Source organism: Perissodus microlepis, chromosome 22 (genome assembly GCF_051167445.1).
Source record: "Perissodus microlepis isolate ML-2025 ecotype Zambia chromosome 22, ASM5116744v1, whole genome shotgun sequence".
NCBI classification, from domain to species: Eukaryota; Metazoa; Chordata; class Actinopteri; order Cichliformes; family Cichlidae; genus Perissodus; species Perissodus microlepis.
The window spans coordinates 31,656,534-31,676,641 of NC_140481.1; the positions used below are offsets into that span (position 1 = coordinate 31,656,534).

The following is a 20,108-nucleotide window of genomic DNA, read 5'->3' on the forward strand; positions in this document are numbered from 1 at the left end:
CATCTGGCTCAGGAAACGGATGACTCATGTAGTTTCCACTGAAGCCAGTGTCTGGTTGTTGTTCTGTCTATTTGTGAAGGCCACATAATGACCTAACTAACGTTTGTGGACTGTGTTCTTGGGCCAATTAGAACAAAACAAGAAAGCTAAAGCACTTCAATAGTTCCATTTCATTGTTTCAGCTCTTTTTGTTATCATTTCTAATAAAGTTTGTTGGCATTTGGAGTTTTTGCTGTACTGTAAATAGTTCAGTGTCCTGAAGAATGACAGCTCTGCATTGACTGCTTACCTGCATGCAACCAAACTCTGGGCAAAGGAGAGGAAAATGAGTCTAAACATATTGGAAACTCTAAATGTAAAGTTTCACATTTCACTAAATATATTGGTGAATATGTTTCTGATGCCAGTGATGCAGATCTTTTGTGCAAACATTAAGAACAAAACACCTGATTCAGATCTGCATCTTTCATCACTCGACTAAAACACTTTGAGCTATTCCCCTGGCCTGCAGAGAATGATGATAAGGATGGCCGAGTGACAGTCTCTGCCATTGTCGGAGCTGTTAAACAATTATTAATTCGCTGCAGCTGTACCAAGTTCTCACACATCGTATCAGATACTGTTTGCCTGAAATTCATGAGATAAACAATGACCTCTTCCTGCTACACTCAGCTGGACAGAGAAGTACATCTGGTTGGTATGTGGAAGTAAGACCAGACAAAAAATTATTTCTCTAAATGTCTCCCTCTTGCTTCATCAGCCTGTTTTCCTCCAGTTCGTGCTGGGTTTGCATGCTTTACTGGCTTCCTGTTTTAGAGCCTATCCTAGCTGTCATATCCTCCTGAGAAGCAGCCTATTCATTTATGTCCTGTGTAATGGACATTTGTTTTTGGTCTACGTCTTTTGACTTATTTGGGCCACCCTACCAAGTACTAAATAGAGGATATCCTGGCTCTCCATTGATATCTCATGTGTTTGGGTGGCCTCTTTAATCTCCAAAGAGGAAGGAAATCACAAAAAAGTTCAATGGAAATTTTATTTTTTCCTTGATTCTCAGGAGGATCTGGTGAGAGGCAGCAGACAAGTGACCCTGAGTCTGTTGCAGGGCCAACAGAGAGAATCAAACAACCATTCAGTTTTACTGTTACCCCACATTAGATCCACTTCAACCTTCTTAGAACAGACTCTCACAGGATGTGAGAATGTAATCAGACTGTTTATCAGAGCGAACGTGTGGGTTTTAGAACATAGCATTAGCTGGCATAATGTTGGCTTTTAACCAGCTGTTGTTGTCAAACCAGCTTATTTCAACCGTCTGGAAATGGGAGGGTCACATGTCTAACCTCGTGACAATAAGTAATTCTGACAATATCGTGAATAAACAAGCATGTTTATACACATTTTCATGTGTTAGCAGGTGAGTGCTGTCTCTATCCTCTGGGTTTTCCTTCCCCGATGATAAAACATAGGTCTGATGCCTCCTCCTTGAGAATGAAGGTGCATCAAGTTGTTGGAAGATGTGACTGCAATATTCAGTCTACATTTATGAGTACAGTGTCCTTTTTTTATATTAAATAACCTCAAAAATTACTGAGAACAACTTCACTATCTTGGCCAATGATACTTTGATACGGACACTGGAACCACCAACCATCTCATTCGTATTCAGCTTGTTAGGGCTCTGCCTCCTGAGCCATAGCTACATTGTATCGAGAACTATTATAAAGTATACGTGGGTTACTTTGGTAAGAGAGTCTGTTAAACAGGTTTTCTTAATATATGTTGAGTTCCTCTCTGTCCACCCACAAACTGATTCAATCTTTCTTCCTCATTCGTATGATCTTTGCAGCATGATAGCACATGTGCGATCACACTAATTTGCAGAATTTTGTGTCTTTCTCTTAATTTTTACATTTAAATTGACCACTTGTATGATCAATGTTACTGGTGTAACAGCAGAGTAAACTATCATTGGACACTGCACTTCCAAAATTTGGAAAATTGTGTTTTTCACTCCCATCTACTCCCATACTTGTGCTCATTACATCAAAACTGTGGTAAGTTGATGAAACCCTGAATTATATTCAATTCAATATTGTTTATACAGCACCAAATCACAACAACAGTCGCCTCAAGGTGCTTTATATTGTAAGGTAGACCCTACAATAAGCACTTTGGAGACAGTGGGAAGGAAAAACTCCCTGTAATACCTACAGCATGTTCTAATCGCTCTAATAGGATATTATGGTCGACAGTATCGAACGCTGCACTGAGGTCTAGCAGGACAAGCACAGAGATGAGTCCACTGTCAGAGGCCATAAGAAGATCATTTGTAACCTTCACTAAAGCTGTTTCTGTGCTGTGATGAGCTCTGAAACCTGACTGAAACTCTTCAAATAAGCCATTCCTCTGCAGATGATCTGTTAGCTGTTTGACAACTACTCTTTCAAGGATTTTTGATATGAAAGGAAGGTTGGAGATTGGCCTATAATTAGCTAAGACTGCTGGGTCTAGAGATGCTTTTTGAGTAAAGGTTTAACTACAGCCAGCTTGAAGGCCTGTGGTACATAGCTGATTATTAGAGATAGGTTGATCATATTTAAGATCGAAGCATTAATTATTGGCAGGACTTCTTTGAACAGTTTTGTGGGAATGGGGTCTAAAAGACACGTTGATGGTTTGTATAGTTCAGTATTTGTTCTAAATGCTGAGATTAATATTGTTTTTGTTGGGTTTCTGAAATGAGTGAAATTTGTTGTATAAAAATGGTGATATATACCCAGTTCGCCTAAAAACTATAGAGACAGCAAATGCATCTAGTGAGATCTACTCGTGTTATTTCTTAAAAAATATACATCATCATAAATGTAGCACAAACATAGCAACAGTATATTGGATATTGCCACAGTTTTCTATATCACTTTATAGTAATTCAGTTTAAAGCATTTTTAGACATTTTCAGACTAGAAATTGTAAAATATGTAGATTTGTTTGTTTTATGACTATAAAGCAGTTTTACTATTGTAAATCTCTAACCCTCAGAAAGCCTCTGTCTCATTCTTGCTCTCTAAAGCCTAAAGAGAATTATGGATTTGATCAACTGGTCCCTTAATGCAATTGACACTCTCTTTTCAGGGAGGAGCCTGGGACACTGGGGCTCTGCGCACAGCGTCTGTAAATCGGGGCTGTACGAAGTCACTTTCATCTTTACGCAGGACCGTAAGCTGTCGTCTGTGAGGCGTGAGCGGTGTTTGTTTTTAACATAGTTCACGGTGGAGAACAGCTGCTGACATAATGTGGATCCAAAGAGCCATAACTGACCTACCTGGGGTTGAAAGTCTCGATAAATGCACGGCGTTTCGGCGGGTACACCGGCTTCCGCGAGTGTGACGCTTATTTTGAGCGATGAAAAATAATAAAATATAATTTTATTTTTATATTTCAAAATCACAATAATCTTCCAATTTAGAACTACAAGTTAAAAAGAACTAACATAAATAAAATACACTTCAGCTAATTACTTCTAATTTATTTTCCCACACTATAAGGACTAAAGAGCCGCAGGTTGCCGACCCCTGGAACAGGCCTATGCGTATGTTCAGTTTTTGCTTCCTGTAGTCTTGTTTGTCAGATTCAGCCGTGCTCCCTGGCGTTTCCTGTCTCCGCAATCACCTGGTGTGTACATATTGTCCGAGTCTCTGTGTTCTTTGTCGTGTTTGCTGTGTCTTTCCTTGTGAGTTGTAGTTTTGGATTATTTGTTTGTGAGTTGAAGCAAAGTCGTTTTTGAGTTTTACTCCTCGTCTCGAGATTTCTGCAGTTTTGGTCTTATTGGACATTATCACAATGTTACACACAATGTATTATATTTGTGCCAGTGTCAGAAATGTAACAGTGTCAGTAACAATTCATAAATGTTTGTGAAAGTTTGTGTTTTTCCTATTTTTTTTAAATATACTTCTAATATGCACACACTTACAAAAACATAAACCCTAAATGGGCGAAGAACCAAATATGGCGCCTAAATAAAATGAAACATTTAGAAAAAGTCACACGGGTAAAGTGCTGCTCCCATAATAATTTAGAATTTGCATTGTTTTAATGAGTGTCCTATAAACGCTTAACTTGTATATTCCACAGTTGCTTTCGTCTGCACGTCACAGCACGGTGACACATTTCTCAGTCCAGCGCTAAAATGGTTTGTAGACCTCATTGTTGTTGGTTTCAGTCACCACTCATGGTGAGCACTGTGTCAGCCTTTCCAGTAACCCCCCCACCCCCACCCCCGAATTCTTAAACCTTGAGTTGAGTTAATCAGCTCAAGGTTTAAGGTTAGACTCAGACTTTGTTGAACCTGGTTTGTAGAACAGGATCCAGATTCTAATGTTGTTTCCATGGTTACATGCTCTTACAAAAAATTAAAAGTATTGTATTGAGTATTGCTATCAGGATTACTTGCCTGGATCTGTAGTGTCAGTGTCCAAACACTGACTCACTCTTGATGTCAGTGTGTGCTTGATCATTGTGTCCAAGTTTAGACGAGTTTGAAAAATGGTTTATAGACACATTTTTGGGGAATGATGTGTGGGGGAGTCTGGAAAGAGTGTTACTGCTATGGAAATGCCCATCTTATTATAATCTATTAGAAAATGTTTAGACAGAACATTACTGTGGTAGTGATTGAGTACTCATGTGGTCGCTTAACGCTGACTCCAGGTTGACTGGAGGTCAGTTAGCGTGGTTGTTGTGTCAGTTTGGATTTATGTGAGGATGGATACGTACTGGGTGGGTACAAAAAGGCTGAATGCAGGTTTCCAGCAGCAGTATACTGATCACATCTGGGACTCTGAGATGCTGAAATTCTCACATCAGCCCGCAAACAACCTGGTGTGACTGGAGGCAACGGGTCCAGGTTATTCTACAAGAATATGAAACATGCTTTAGTCATTTCAATTACAATTTCATTTCATTAACAGTTATTTTCAAATATTTCTGCCAAAGGAAAAATAAAAATCATGTCTAAAAACTGGCTATCACAAACACTTTGCTGCTTCAGTCTTTTATAGCAAACCAAGCACAGGGAGTACAACCACAAAGTGACCCACAGTTCTATTTGAGGAAAATGTATTTTAAATTTATGTAAATTGTGAGGGTTTTACTTTGCCAGTTTTTCAACTTGTGCATGCTAGGGTTCACACAGAAGGAGCAGCGTCTCTTCAAGACATGTTGAGGAGCTAATTTAGCCATTTAAATCAGCTGTGTTGGCTCAAGGACACATCTAAAACCTGCAGGACAGCGGCTCTCGAGGCCTGGAGTTCGAGACCCCTGAACTAGGGAAAGCATTATGTCAATTAGATGTCTCCACAAAGATACGAAAACACAGTGTGTGTGTGTGTGTGTGTGGTAGGAAGAAATCCAACGCTTCATGTTTGAACAGTCCGAGTGGAAGATCATTAGCCAAACTTCATCCACGCTGCATTTCTACTGTTGTTTAAATCATCACTTTTAAGGTGACAAAATCTGTGCATCATTATCATTAAAATAATGAAATATTTCTCTCTGTTATTAGATCACTTTTTAATTTTCTGTTTACATTATACATCATGTATCGTTTATATAGTGTATATTGTTGTAGCAGTCTGTATTTCTAAGAGATGCCAAAAAGGCACCTCTGCATCTGTTATTGGTTACAATTATGTAACTGCAGTGATATCATGTTTCTTGAATATTGCATTAGTTGACTTCATATTTTAAATGCATTTAGATCTTTATACATGTGTCTTTGCCCTTTTTGGTTTAAGGTCAGAAATATGCCCAAACAAAACAAGCAGTAACACTTAACAACGTGATTCACAGCTTATGACCTGATAGGTCAAGACTGTGATGATTATTGCCGTAACAACTAATAAATAACTACCCGCCAAATTATGTGTTGAGATGGTAAATACATCATTAAATTTGGATGTCTTTAGAGGACTAGTGTGCACTTAGCACTTGTTCATAACTAACTATTCAATAGTTCACACATTAAAATATTAAATATTTAATTTAGGGCGGTTTCACATTTTAGAAACATCAGCTAAAATCTCATCCTAAAATAATCACAATTATAAAATAGTGAGTGTATCCAGATTTTCATTCTACAAGAGTGAATAGATGGAAACAATAATCAGACACATTTCCTCTAAACCCCCCCTTGGAATGAGTCAGAAATTTTAAATGCTGCAAGTTCCTCATACGTTCACACCATCCATGATTCATGTGGAAACTGCATAAATCTTATTCACTGTGAGTCAGTAATTCTTTTTTGTCATATAAGAATTTTCAAAGAGCGATGGAGTTTTATAGAGCTACTGATTATCTATGTGTCTTCACATTGAACTTTTATATCAATCTGAAGCCAAAACTTGTAATTAGATAACTACCCTCCTCCCCAAAAAACAACCCAAAACATTACATCTTATCACCAGTCAATGGACTTACAGGCTTGTCGATGGTGAAAGAGCTCCACAGGGGCATCAGGGCTTTGTGGCTATAGGCGCTGATGAATCCCTCCTGGTAGAGGATGCAATAACTTTGGTCAGGTTGCAGCATCCGGGGTCGACCAAAAAGCGCGTGCTTCTTTTCTGCAGCGGATGCTGAAAAAGAAATGCCCTCTCTTTTTTAGAATAATTGTCTTCATGATGTCCCCACCAGTAAGAGCATTTTCATTAAGATTGTGTGTTTATGCTTTTCCAGTCAGTTAGGGGATTTTGTTTTTTGAGAAATCAGAATTTAAATTAAAGAGCTTGGTAAGAAAAGCTCCTGGACTTCTTTAAGTCCTTTACATTTTCAAGAAACACCCAGTCCAGGAGCTTTTCTTACCAAGCTCTTTAGACTATGATGACCTGGGTGACCGAGAACCTTCACAGGCAGCATTGAGATGCATGGAAATTTAACAAGGCAGAAAATGTGGAGGCATTTTTGAAAGAGCATGCAAGAAAAACATGCCAATGTGATTAGTTTGATCAGATCTCCCTTTAAAAAAAATTGTCACGTAAATCAAAAATCCAGAAAAAAAGATGTTTAAAGTAGAGAATAGAAGAGAATCGTGGAGTCGGGAGCGAGTAGAAATGTCTCACCCTCCTCTGCACTCAGATTCAGCCGTTTGTTGATATCAGGTTCAACCTGAGGGAAGACAACATTTTCCTTTAGTCTATCAGAATCAGAATCAGAATACTTTATTGATCCCTGGGGGAAATTATTTCTTTGTTACAGTGCTCCATTACAAACCAACATAAACCAACATTAAGACAAGACAGACAATACGCTAACTAAGAATAGTACAATATATACATATATATATATACATAAGTCACTCATTAATAAATAGCTGGAAAGAAACGTGTAGTTGTAGCAGTAACCAGTGTGTTAAGTGGATGCGTTGTACAGGGAGATGTCCACAGGCAGGAAAGATTTCCTGTGTCGTTCAGTGGTGCTTTTCGGTAATCTCAGTCTCTCACTGAACGAGCTCCTGTGACTGACCAGCATGTCATGGAGTGGGTGGGAGGTGTTATCCAACATTGTCTTTATCTTGGACAGCATCCGCGTCTCCGACACCACCTTGAGGGAGTCCAGCTCCATCCCCACAACATTACTGGCCTTACGCATTAGTTTATTAAGTCTGTTGGCATCTGCGACCCTCAGCCTGCTCCCCCAACCTGTAATGCTGCTACACTTTTTTCTACTTTGACATGATTGGAAGGTGAAACAAAGATTCAAAGATAGTAGTGGTAAAGGGATTGGTTCTTATATAATGTGTTTCTGCTCTGACCACTCAAAGCACTTTACACAATTTGTACATTCGCACAAGCACTTTTTTTCTACCCTGTTTCTAAGTGTTTCCTATCTAAGGATATTTGCAGACTGGAGCAGACTGGGCTCAAAGCACCAGCCTTCCAGTTGGTGACCTGCTCTACCATCTGAGCTACAGCTACCACGAATATCAGTACACTGAGCCACTGGCAGTTACAAATCGCAGCCCTTAGACATTGTTAATATCTTTGTGATGGACATGTCGATCTGTTGATAAGCCAGCTTCTTCCAGCTCAGGGCCCTTACTGTAATAGTCTTTATTTTGGTATCAGCCAGGCTGTGATCTTTCGTCTTCAGCTTGTTCAGAATGCTGCAGCCCGACTCTTAACAGCCACATAAGTCTTTAAATGGATCAGCTCCTTCGTACCTCTCTGATCTTTTAACAAAAAATACTCCAAGTACAACTCCCAGGTCAGCTGATAAATTGCTTGTGGTTGTTCCTAGAAGCAGACTGAAACAGAGGAGAACGGACCTTTGGCTAAACTTTGGAGCAGTCTGCCTCTTCAAAGCAGGATCTCTCCAACACTTGACATTTTTAAATCCTGTCTGAAAGCACATCTTTACTCGGTGACTAGAGCTGCCTTGCCACCCAAACTTGAAGAGCATGACTATGTTGTCATTGCTGGTTTCTTGTAAAACTCAAAGATTTTTCCACCATATGACTGCTGAGATTCCATTTCTTACTTTTTCCAAACATTTGTCATACCTCTTTCAAAAAAGTAGCAGCTTTTAGTTGTGGTAAGCTATTATTTTTAAATATGCGCTGCAGATGCTTAGTCAGCAGCATTGAGGTTTCAGCTGGTGAGAGAGTCCAGCAAGACTTCTAGTTTGATCGCTGATCCAGAAATCCTCCCTTTAGTCACAGCAGACGGTTATTTGAATCTCACCAACTAACTTGGTGGATGATTTGGCATTTGCACCTCAGAGGAAGTGAAACAGAATTTTACTTTCAGTGGTTCAAGGTTTGGTTGGAAACTTTCACTATTTTCAACAAATGATGCAGACCAAATCAAGTACACTGGTGACTAGTTGGATATTGGTCATAGAAAACAGATTAACGCTTGAGGTTTTTTAAAAGAATAAATCACTTCCACCAAAACCACAATAACACATCAAAGATTGAATTCATGGTAACTTCATAGCATCTCAGAAACAAGACTTGTAGACTGATGGCAGTAATCTAGACCTCAGACATGATTCAGTCGTAGGCATAATAGAAAATAGAAAAACACAGATTTCCATTCAGATAAAAGTATTTCTAAAAGTTGGCCATGGAGTATATCATTAGGGGCTGTGGTGCAGCAAGTGTGACTCTAATAATTTGTGAATAACAGATTTGAAATACAAGGAAATTGTAGATGCATCACAGTAGCCCTAAAAAGGCTGGTGGCTTCTACAACAGGATAATGCCTTTATATCCACAAAAGGTGAGAACCCTTTCAGAACGTTTCTCCAGAAGTCTGGATGCTTTTTCCCCTCGTGTTCCCCAACTGCATGAACCTTGGAGTCATTTTTGACCAGGACATGTCCTTCAACGCACATATTAAACAAATATGTAAGACTGCTTTCTTCCATTTGCGCAACATCTCTAAAATTAGAAATATCCTGTCTCAGAGTGACGCTGAAAAACTAGTTCATGCATTTATTACTTCCAGGCTGGACTACTGTAATTCATTATTATTAGGATGTCCAAAAAACTCACTGAAAAGCCTTCAGCTAATCCAAAATGCTGCAGCAAGAGTACTGACAGGGACTAGAAGGAGAGAGCATATTTCTCCTGTTTTGGCTTCCCTTCATTGGCTTCCTGTTAAATCTAGAATTGAATTCAAAATCCTGCTCCTCACATACAAGGTCTTAAATAATCAGGCCCCATCTTATCTTAATGACCTTGTAGTACCATATCACCCTATTAGAGCACTTCGCTCTCGCTCTGCAGGCCTACTTGTTGTTCCTAGAGTATTTAAAAGTAGAATGGGAGGCAGAGCCTTCAGTTTTCAGGCCCCTCTTCTGTGGAACCAGCTTCCAGTTTGGATTCGGGAGACAGAAACTATCTCTACTTTTAAGATTAGGCTTCAAACTTTCCTTTTTGCTAAAGCATATAGTTAGGGCTGGACCAGGTGACCCTGAATCCTCCCTTAGTTATGCTGCAATAGACGTAGGCTGCCGGGGGATTCCCATGATGCATTGAGTTTTTCCTTTCCAGTCACCTTTCTCACTCACTATGTATTAATAGACCTCTCTGCATTGAATCATATCTGTTATTAACCTCTGTCTCTCTTCCACAGCATGTCTTTTATCCTGTCTTCCTTCTCTCACCCCAACCGGTCGCAGCAGATGGCCGCCCCTCCCTGAGCCTGGTTCTGCCGGAGGTTTCTTCCTGTTAAAAGGGAGTTTTTCCTTCCCACTGTCGCCAAAGTGCTTGCTCATAGGGGGTCATATGATTGTTGGGTTTTTCTCTGTATCTATGAAGCGCCTTGAGGCGACTTTTGTTGTGATTTGGCGCTATATAAATAAAATTGAATTGAATTGAATTGAATTGAAAGTGCATTGCTAAAAAAAAAAGCAGACAGCTGATCTGTGAACTATTATTGTTTTGACTGTTACCACGGAAGTTTGCTTTCATCCAGTCTTGAGCTGCAGTCTGTATTTCTTGTCATATTTTTGAAAATGTTAGGATGCTTTCCACAGACTTAATTCCCACAGAATAATAATGATCATATCATTTTATATATATGCTTTTGAGTGACAGTGATGTACCCACCACCTCACCACAGGAGCATCCCAGCTTGTCTTCAGGGTTTAGGCTGACCAGTGGACACTGAGCGGGCTCACTTTGTTCAGCGGGGTGCACTGGTGTGTAGTGGGGCTGCTGCAATACGTGATTCATGCTGCCGTGAGTTCCATTATTGCTGGAAGGAGAAACCTCGAGGACATCTGCATTAAACAAACATGAATTTACTTTTGTGCCCCTGATGACGGCTGTTTGTTGAGTACCAGATGTGTGCAATTAGTCAGTCTGTTCTCCTTGTCAGGGCAACAAATATTCAAATCTCAACAAAGCTGCTCTCACATCATATTTACAGACAAGGCCACATGTTTTATTCCCACATGCATTGCTTAATCAATGGTGTTGTGAGGCGCTGTGGTTTAACCCAAACCACAATCTTTTCCTAACCCTAATAATGTTAGTAGTAGGTACAAAAGACAATCTATGTCTCTTTGTCTTCACTGCAGGCACTTTATAACGACAACCTGATGGAAGCAGTTGAAAATCATTAAAGAGGGGGGGGTGACTGTCGTCTATGCTTATGGGATGAATGACAATTTAGAGTACCCCGCATTCTTGGAGTCCCTGGGTGGTGAGCTTGATGGTGCCCCACCTGGGGACCCTGTCCTCCTCCTGGGAGACTCAATGCTCATGTAGGCTCTGATAGTGAGACCTGCAGGGATGTGATTGGGAGCCTGCTAGATGTGAACCTGAGCAGTGTCCTGTTACTGGACTTCTGTGGAAACCACAGTTTGCCCACAACAAACACCATGTTCAAACATAAGGGCGTCCATAAGTGCACGTGGCACCAGGACACCCTAGGCTGCAGGTCGATGATCGAGTTTGTAATTTTATCAACACATCTGTGGCCACTGATGATGCTCAGGTGAAGAGAGGGGCTGAGCTGTCAACTGATTACCACCTGGTGGTGTGTTGGATCAGGTGGTGGGGGATGATGCTCGACAGATCTGGCACACCTAAAAGTATGGTGAGTAAAAGTGAGGGTGTGCTGGGAACATCTGGCAGAGGCCCTGGCCCGTGAGATCTTTAACTCACACCTCCAGCAGAGCTTCAACAGCGTTCCGAGGGTGACTGGCAACACTGAGTCTGAATGGACCACGTTCAGCACCTCCATTGCCCAAGCTGCTGCACTGAGCTGCGGTTGTAAGGTGATTGTTGACTGTCATGGTGGTAACCCCAAAACCAAATGTGGACACCAGAGGTGAAGGGAGTTACAGGGCTGAAAAAGGAGTCCTCCTGGGCTTGGTTAGCCCTGGATTTTGGAAGCTGTGAATAGGTACCGAAAGCCCAAGCAGAACACACCTCGGGCAGTAGCGAAAGCAAAAATTCAGGTGTGAAAGCAGTTCAGAGAGGTCATGGAAAAAGACTTTTGGACTCCTTCGAAGAGACTCTGGAAAACCATCAGGCAACTCAGGAGAGGAAAGCGGTGCTCTACGTTCACTGTGTATAGTGCGGGTGGAGCGCTGTTGACTTAAACATTGTCGGGCGGTAGAAGGAATACTCTATGGTGGAAGCAGAGTCTGGAAACGAGCAAGACAACTCACTGAGGCAGGTAAACAACTCAATGGTGGCAGAGCCCCTGGGGTGGATGAGGTTAACCCTGAGTTCCTGAAGGCTCTGGATGTTGTTGGGCTGTCTACAATGTTGCATGGAGATCAGCAGCGGTACCTTTCGAGTGGCAGAGTGTGCTCCAACTATAGGGGGATCACACTCCTTTGCATCCCCGAGAAAGTCTATCCCAGGGTGCTGGAAAGGAGAGTCATCCATTAGCTGAACTTCAGGAAGAACGATGCGGTTTTCGTCCCAGTGACAGAACAGTAGACCAGCCACTATTATATAGATCATTATATATAATATATAATGATCTATTATATAGATCATTATAGCTTATATTATTATATAGAGAGTCCTATAACATTTTGTAGCACTGCAACAGCACTAAACGTTCTGTGTACAAAAATGGTTTGTCTACAAATTTCAGCTGATTTTACTCTTTGTGAAATCAGCTGAAACTCTTTTCAACTATTTAGGGTTTTGCTGCAGCCCAGATTGCTCTAATTTATTTATTTTTATTATTATTTATATGCAGTTGTTATGAGTGTCTTATGTTCAGCAGATTTTGAGTGGATACGGTCGAGTGGTGTACAGTGGTGGTAATTTGCGGGGGGAAAATACTCACCACACATTAGATTGTAAAGTTCAGTATTGGAGAAGGGGTCAATCTCTTTTTCCTTCTGAAACTTGGGGCCGTAACTAATAAACATGGCCTACAATAGAGATTAAGAAAGTGAGTGTTGTTACTGGGAAAATGTTTTTCCAATTTAGAAACACAGAACAGAGTAATTGTCAGTGCTTACATGCATGCTCTCAAAGTCATTGTCATAGCCGTGGTTACCACCAGAGCAGAATGTGAGAGACCCTGGATCCCTATGAGGAAAGAAGAGTTTGCCAGTTGTAATCAATCATATAAGTTTCTGAATATAGACTTAAATGATTACTGAGCCCCATGAAGCGATAAAGGGGCAAAATTACACCCCACTAGAGTTTAGCTCAAGTGCCAGGATATTATGCCTTACAACAGTGTACCAGAAACCTTTACAGAGTATGACTTCATGTCCATTAAATGGGGAAAAGCATTTATACCCTTCTGGAAGAAATTAAACTGAGGTAAACTGTGTTTGACACACTATAAAAGTCTGAAACCCACAGACCAATGACTTTGTGTCTGGCTAACATTATGAATCCCTGTACTCTAAAACACATGGCTACAACCGTAAGAGAGAATGTCTAAGACTGTAGCACCATAAATACCTCTCAAACAGCCATTTAGTGTCAACCAGGATGCTGACATCTTCAATGCGACGACTGTTGGCAAAGTGAAGGCGCTTTGGTAGGTTCGCCTTCAGGTACGGCTTGATTTTTTGGTCTGGCTTCTTACACTGAAATCATGAAAGACACTCATTCGTAATCCAATCCTGGAACATTTTTGTTGTATACAGATGTGGACAAAATTGTTGGTACCCTTCGGTCAATGAAAGAAAAACTCAATGGTCACAGAAATAACTTTAATCTGACAAAAGTAATAATAAATAAGAATTCTATAAATCCTAACCAATGAAAGTCAGACATTGCTTTTCAACCAACCTTCAACTGAATTATTTTTAAATAAATGCATGAAACAGGCCTGGACAAAAATGATGGTACCCACAACTTAATATTTCGTTGCACAACCTTTTGAGGCAATCACTGCAATCAAACGATTCCTGTAACTGTCAATGAGACTTCTGCACCTCTCAGCAGGTATTTTGGACCACTCATGTGCAAACTGCTCCAGTTGTTTGCGGTTTGAAGGGCGCCTTTTCCAGACTGCATGTTTCAGCTCCTTCCAAAGATGCTCAATAGGATTGAGGTGAGGGCTCAGAGAAGGGCACTTTTAAATAGTCCAATGTTTCCCTCTTAGCCATTCTTGGGTGTTTTTAGCTGTGTTTTGGGTCATTTTCCTATTGTCAGACCTGCGACTGAGACCAAGCTTTCTGACACTGGCCAGCACATTTCTCTCTAGAATCCCTTGATAGTCTTGAGATTTCATTGTACCTGCACAGATTCAAGAAACCCTGTGCCAGATGCAGCAAAGCAGCCCCAGAACATAACCGAGCCTCCCCCGTGTTTCACAGTTGGGACAGTGTTCTTTTCTTGATATGCTTCATTTTTCCGTCTGTGAACATAGAGCTGATGTGCCTTTGCAAAAAATCCCATTTTTGTCTCATCTGTCAACAGGACATTCTCCCAGAAGCTTTGTGACTTGTCAACATGTAGTTTTGCATATTCCAGTCTGGCTTTTTTATGATTTGTTTTCAACAATGGTGTCCTCCTTGGTCATCTCCCACTTTCGCTCAAACAACGACGGATGATGCGATCTGACACTGATGTTCCTTGAGCATGAAGTTCAGCTTGGATCTCTTTAGAAGTCTTTCTGGGCCCTTTTGTTACCCTTCGGATTATCTGTCTCATTGATTTGTCATCAATTTTCCTCCTGCGGCCACGTCCAGGGAGGTTGGCTACAGTCCCATGGATCTTAACTTTCTGAATAACATGTGCAGTTGTAGTCACAGGAACATCTAGCTGTTTGGAGATGGTCTTATAGCCTTTACCTTTAACATGCTTGTCTATGATTTTCTTTCTAATCTCCTGAGACAACTCTTTCCTTTGCTTGCTCTGGTTCATGTTGAGTGTGGTACTCACCATGTCACCAAACAACACAGTGACTACCTGGAGTCATATATATATATATATGTGTGTCCACTGACTGATTACAAGATTGTAGACACCTGTGATGCTGATTAGTGGACACACCTTAGATTAATGTCCCTTTGGTCACATCATTTTCATTCTTTCCTAGGGGTACCATCATTTTTGTTCAGGCCTGTTTCATGCATTTATTTATTTATTTTTTAATATTTCAGTTGAAGCTTGGTTGAAAAGCAATGTCTGACTTTCATTGGTTAGGATTTAAAGAATTTTTATTTATCGTTACTTTTGTCAGATTGAAGTTATTTCTATTTGACCATTGGGATTTTTTCTTTCATTGACCGAAGGGTACCAACAATTTTGTCCATGTCTGTATCTTGTTGTTTTATACGTTGTAATTGCCAATATGTTACAATATTTTTCCTTTTAAATTCCCCTATCTTTCTTGTAAAACTAACCCTTACTCTCAAGAATAAAGAATTTGATAACATACAGAGGGGGAAATCCCCTGATCCCCTGCTGATTTTGTAAGTTTTCTTACTTAAAAGAAAATATTTTTTTAATGGTAGTTTATTTGTAATGGAGAGTGACAAAATATCAGAACAGTCCACCCATATGTCAAAGGATGTGAGGGATGAGATTGTAAGCCTGCACAAAAATGGAATGAATGGGCTCTAAGACCATTAAGAAAAAGTTTTGTGAGAGGGTAACAACACTTGGTGTTAAGTTTTAAGAAATGGAAGAAATATAAAATGACTATCAACGGATGGTGTCATATACTGTAAAACCTTAACTACGAAGATGAGTCGTAGATGGGTGTTCCAGCACGACAGCGACCCAAAACATACCACCAAGGTAACAAAGAAGTGGGTCAAGAAAAAACTACCATAAAAAGACAGTCCATTTCTTCGAAAGTGAAGAAACAAATTCAGCAGGGATCAATAATTATTTTCCTCACTGTACATTTTGGTAAGAAATTAAAACAAAATACTCACAGTCATATTAGCAACAAGTCCAGCAGAGTCCCCTGTTGAAAGGGAAACATTTATGTCATTGCAGAAAGTTCAAAGCCAAGGCACGGCAATTAAATCGTGTTTTTAATTTAAAATTCAAATTTAAATGGCATTTTGAAGGAATTTTCCTGTGCGATATGTTTGTTAGTGAGATATCACAAATAGCTTTGTAATCGACAGATTTGCTCTTTTTTCAGTCAGCATTGTGTCCCAACACAACTAAAGAGTCTTAGAGAGACACAACTCGTCTGTGCAGGAGTGGAAACATATTGTATGATTCTTTATCCTTTTGGCATCGTTGCCTCTTTTTCAATGTCTGTCTTTTAGTAAAGCTCTGAGAGCATCTACATCTACAATGTTATGTGATGCATTTTCAATAGAAACTAAAAATCAAGCCATCATAATCTTCCAAATTTAAGAACTAAAAACAAGCATTTTACCAAGAGTCAATCAGATATGTTGGGTCAGCCATGGACAGGTGAAACTAACTGATAGACATCCAAGCCTTTTCTGCTTGATGCATCAGGCATCAAGCCTTTTTACTGTCTCGTGCCTTACTGTCTCTGAAACAGCCATGCCCTGATGTTGTACTGATATGGCTGCAACATTCAAGTATGACCAGGTTCAAACACAAAAGAGACCTAGGTAATCTCGCAGATTTCACATGCTTTAGGAACCATATAGTTGCTCACGACTTCAAAAAGCTGGTGAAACCTATCATCAATGACTCATCCCACCTCCTCATTAAAGACAAGCAGCAGAGCACTTTGTTGTTACATTTACTTACACAGTGCGCCTTTGCTCTTGGCTCTGATGCGTCCAATGGGACCCTCAGTTACCACATACATGCTGGTATCGCCCACGAGTTCCTTCATTGTTTCCTTTCTTTCACAGCTTGTTTCCTCCATACCTGCAGCAACATTCAGCTGTTACGTTACAGCCTTAATTTCTTCAGTGGAACTAAAAACAAACAAAAACTTTGGAATGCTTTATTCCTTATGTGGAATACTCATGAACCATTATGATCCCGTTCTAGATGGTGGTAGTGTTACTGCTTTATCAATGTCCAATTGCTGGAACGTGTGTTTGTTTTTATTTCCTATGTAGTGGTAAGATTCCAGTGAAGAGATTCCACAAAGATAAAGTAAGATCAAAGTGAATAAAGGCAGGTGAAGACGATGCCTTCTTATTTCCCAGTACTGTTTTAAATGCTCTGGTCTTTGTAGCCATGACTCTGAATCATGTTGGACTTTCCCAAAAATAAAATTTGCTTAAATCATTAAAATTTTATGAGGCAAGCCAAGGATTGTTGTAAAGCTACATGCATGGTAAACAAAGAGCACATGTAAACATTTCTATTGACACTGATTTCTTTGAACACATGTGACAGACGTGTTTTCAGAGCCACATTACTCTGAGTGGTTTGTTACCATGATCAGCCACAATAATGATGTTGAGACAGCGGTGTAGATTAATTTGCTTCAGTCCATTCATGAGCTGACCAATGATCTTATCCACACCCTGGAGTGATGCAATAATCTGGAGAAAACAAATTAAATGTTCAAATAAATATGACGCAAATAATGTTGCTGTACTTTAAACCTGTCATGCAGGAATTATGACAACCTCTCTGAGAATTTTTATTCATCTTTAGGAATGAAAATATGTATAAAAACAAGAAAATCCTGATTGAGGTTGTCATAATTCCTGCATGCCAGGGTTAAATAACAGTGAAACACATCATACACCTATAGTAACATTAAACGGCCAGTGAGTGGCATGGTATGGAGTGACACATCAGTGTCCAATGTAGTGGTTTATGTGCAAGTGTGCCATCAACACTGACACAAATACAAGGAAACAGCCTTTGAATAGCTGTAACTGCAGTGACCACTATGTCTGAAAGGGTTAAATTACTGAAAACAAAGTAATACGAGAGTGGAAGAAAAGTATCCATGACCGAGCAATGACGAACTTCATTAGAAAAACGTAATTCAAATCTTGGCCATTGATGTGTTTTCCTTTTTTCTATTTTAACCAGTCCTTCCAAGAGGAACACTATAAATTGTCTACTGTGTCGTTCCTTTTTCATTCTTCGTTAATGAGTGAAAGCATGAATCACTTCTTCACACGTGAGTCTCGTGCTTTTCAGGCATTTCCCCATCAGTGAGTCACTCACTCACTCAGCCAGTAAATAGCTGGTTGATTCCTTTTTAAAATCTGCATGTTGATTTTATTTTGTCATTGAAACCAACCACGTCCACATCTAAAGATTACAACTATTTGAAATGAAATTCAGGAGAACTCTGCTGAGAGTTATCTCCAGACCCAACACACATTCCCTAAAAAATATGCTTTTTTTTTCATAATTTGTCTGCATGGCCAAATCCTGTGACTGATCCACTAAATCCATATTTTTGATGCTATTGTCATCAGTTGTCTAGCGCTTTCCCAAAAGTCACCACGTGGATGTATACGCGATCCATTAAGGTCTCCCAAAAGCCCGACTTGACAGATGCAATTTTAATTGTTTAATTAGAAGTGTCATAAATATTTATGGAGATTTATGAGACTTGTCAGTGGACTTTAGAGTTTTGTTATTATGCTCACTTATCTGTGATCATTCACTGCGAGGTGTTTTACTGGTGTGGATAATGCACGAGTGGTTTCAACATGAGGATCTTGTTTCAGCACTGGGCCAGAGGGGCTACAACAGAATAACATCTGCACATCGCTCTCGCATTTCCAACCGGTGCCAGAAAGGCGGCATAGGTCAGCTTTCTCTGTGCTACTTAAACATGTTACAATTATCAATTTAATCATTGTCCCATGGGCTTTATCAGAACTTCAGCAATATTTAGCAATGACAAACGTCAGTCACCAATATAATGAGCTTTTGGCATATCAAATCATCATGGAATTATCTTTGCTGGTTTGTTTTGTTTCATGAACCAAAAGAGCAGAGCAGCTGTCCCTTCGTCTCTTTCTTATCTAAATGAGTCGAGTGACCTTACCCCTCCACTCACAGGACCATAGCTGTGTCCAGATTTATCCGGCTCCTCCAGATATAGCGTAAAGAAATCCGGCCTGGCGGGAAAGAGTTGTTTTACTTAGAATTGAGTCAAAGCAAACATAGTTCACATTTATCTTTTTTTATCTTCCTTTTGTGAAGTCTTTGTTTTGAAAAAAAGTAACCAACCTTTTATTAGCCGGCAGCTGCAGCCACTTCAGCACAGTGAACACTCTTTCTTCAAACGGCACGGTACTAAAAGAATAAAAACAAATAGAAAGTAGAAGGTCAGTGTAAAAATAGTGATATTTTTCTACAGAGAGCGCTAACAGTAGTGATCATCACGGCTGTGTATATTCCACCACTGTAAACACAGAACAGTCCCTCCTGCTGAACACCTTTAACGAACAGCCACCCTGGCTGATGCACAATTTTGAAAAACATGCCCGTATCACTGTGAAGTTGACTATCCAAGTTTCCAAATATCTGAATTTCACGAACGTGCTTACAACATTACCAGTGAGCGTTAGCACTTTTGAAACTAGTCATGTGTATGTCTGCATCATCAGTGCGTTGACTGCACTGACGCTGGTGGCGGTAACACGTAAGAGGTTTCATTAGTCAGATACTGCAGTTCGCCTCCCATCGGTCTGTTGGTTTTATTAAGTTTTGTTTTTACTCACTGTTTTGGTTTAGTATGTGCTTAGTGAGGTCTTGGTTAAAATACACCTGTTTGCAATAGTAACTGAAAAATTATTTATTGGGAATGATGCATCCTTCTTACTAAGTCTGTAATATATTAGGGAGACGAAGCATAAGAGGCTTGAATCAAACGTATGACTTACAACTAGTGGAAAATCACTTTGTTTGTCACTGCTGTGCTTTGATTATCACTGAAACCTGGCTTCACCTGGGAATACCCGATGCTAGCATGCAGCTAACAGAACGCACTCTGCTAAGAGCAGAGTGGGGGCTCTGTATTTACGTGCATGAAAGCTGGTGCACAAATGGGACAATTATGGACAGGCACTGCTGTGCAACCTCGAGTGCATGTCGGTAAGATGCCGGACTATTTTTCTACAGAGAGAGCTAACAGTAGTGATCATCACGGCTGTGTATATTCCACCAATGTAAACACAGAACAGTATGGATCATGTTTACTCCAACATTAAACATGCATATAGAGCCATACCCCTCC

The 20,108-nt window shown here is 40.1% G+C and overlaps 1 protein-coding gene across 1 annotated transcript in view; it reads right to left on the reverse strand.

Moving 5' to 3' along the window:
• Positions 1–20,108, reverse strand: part of LOC146363564 (venom phosphodiesterase CdcPDE) — a 50,135-nt gene that overhangs the window by 15,506 nt on the left and 14,521 nt on the right. Inside the window, exons 10-21 of the mRNA XM_084918987.1 lie at positions 19,100–19,165; positions 18,915–18,987; positions 17,331–17,439; positions 16,688–16,810; positions 15,883–15,914; positions 13,451–13,578; positions 12,997–13,066; positions 12,819–12,906; positions 10,613–10,785; positions 7,119–7,164; positions 6,481–6,635; positions 4,780–4,915 (exon numbers count right to left, since the gene is read on the reverse strand). Of these exons, the coding sequence (XP_084775113.1) occupies positions 4,780–4,915; positions 6,481–6,635; positions 7,119–7,164; positions 10,613–10,785; positions 12,819–12,906; positions 12,997–13,066; positions 13,451–13,578; positions 15,883–15,914; positions 16,688–16,810; positions 17,331–17,439; positions 18,915–18,987; positions 19,100–19,165 (1,199 nt within the window). The remainder of the gene's footprint in view (positions 1–4,779; positions 4,916–6,480; positions 6,636–7,118; positions 7,165–10,612; positions 10,786–12,818; positions 12,907–12,996; positions 13,067–13,450; positions 13,579–15,882; positions 15,915–16,687; positions 16,811–17,330; positions 17,440–18,914; positions 18,988–19,099; positions 19,166–20,108) is intronic.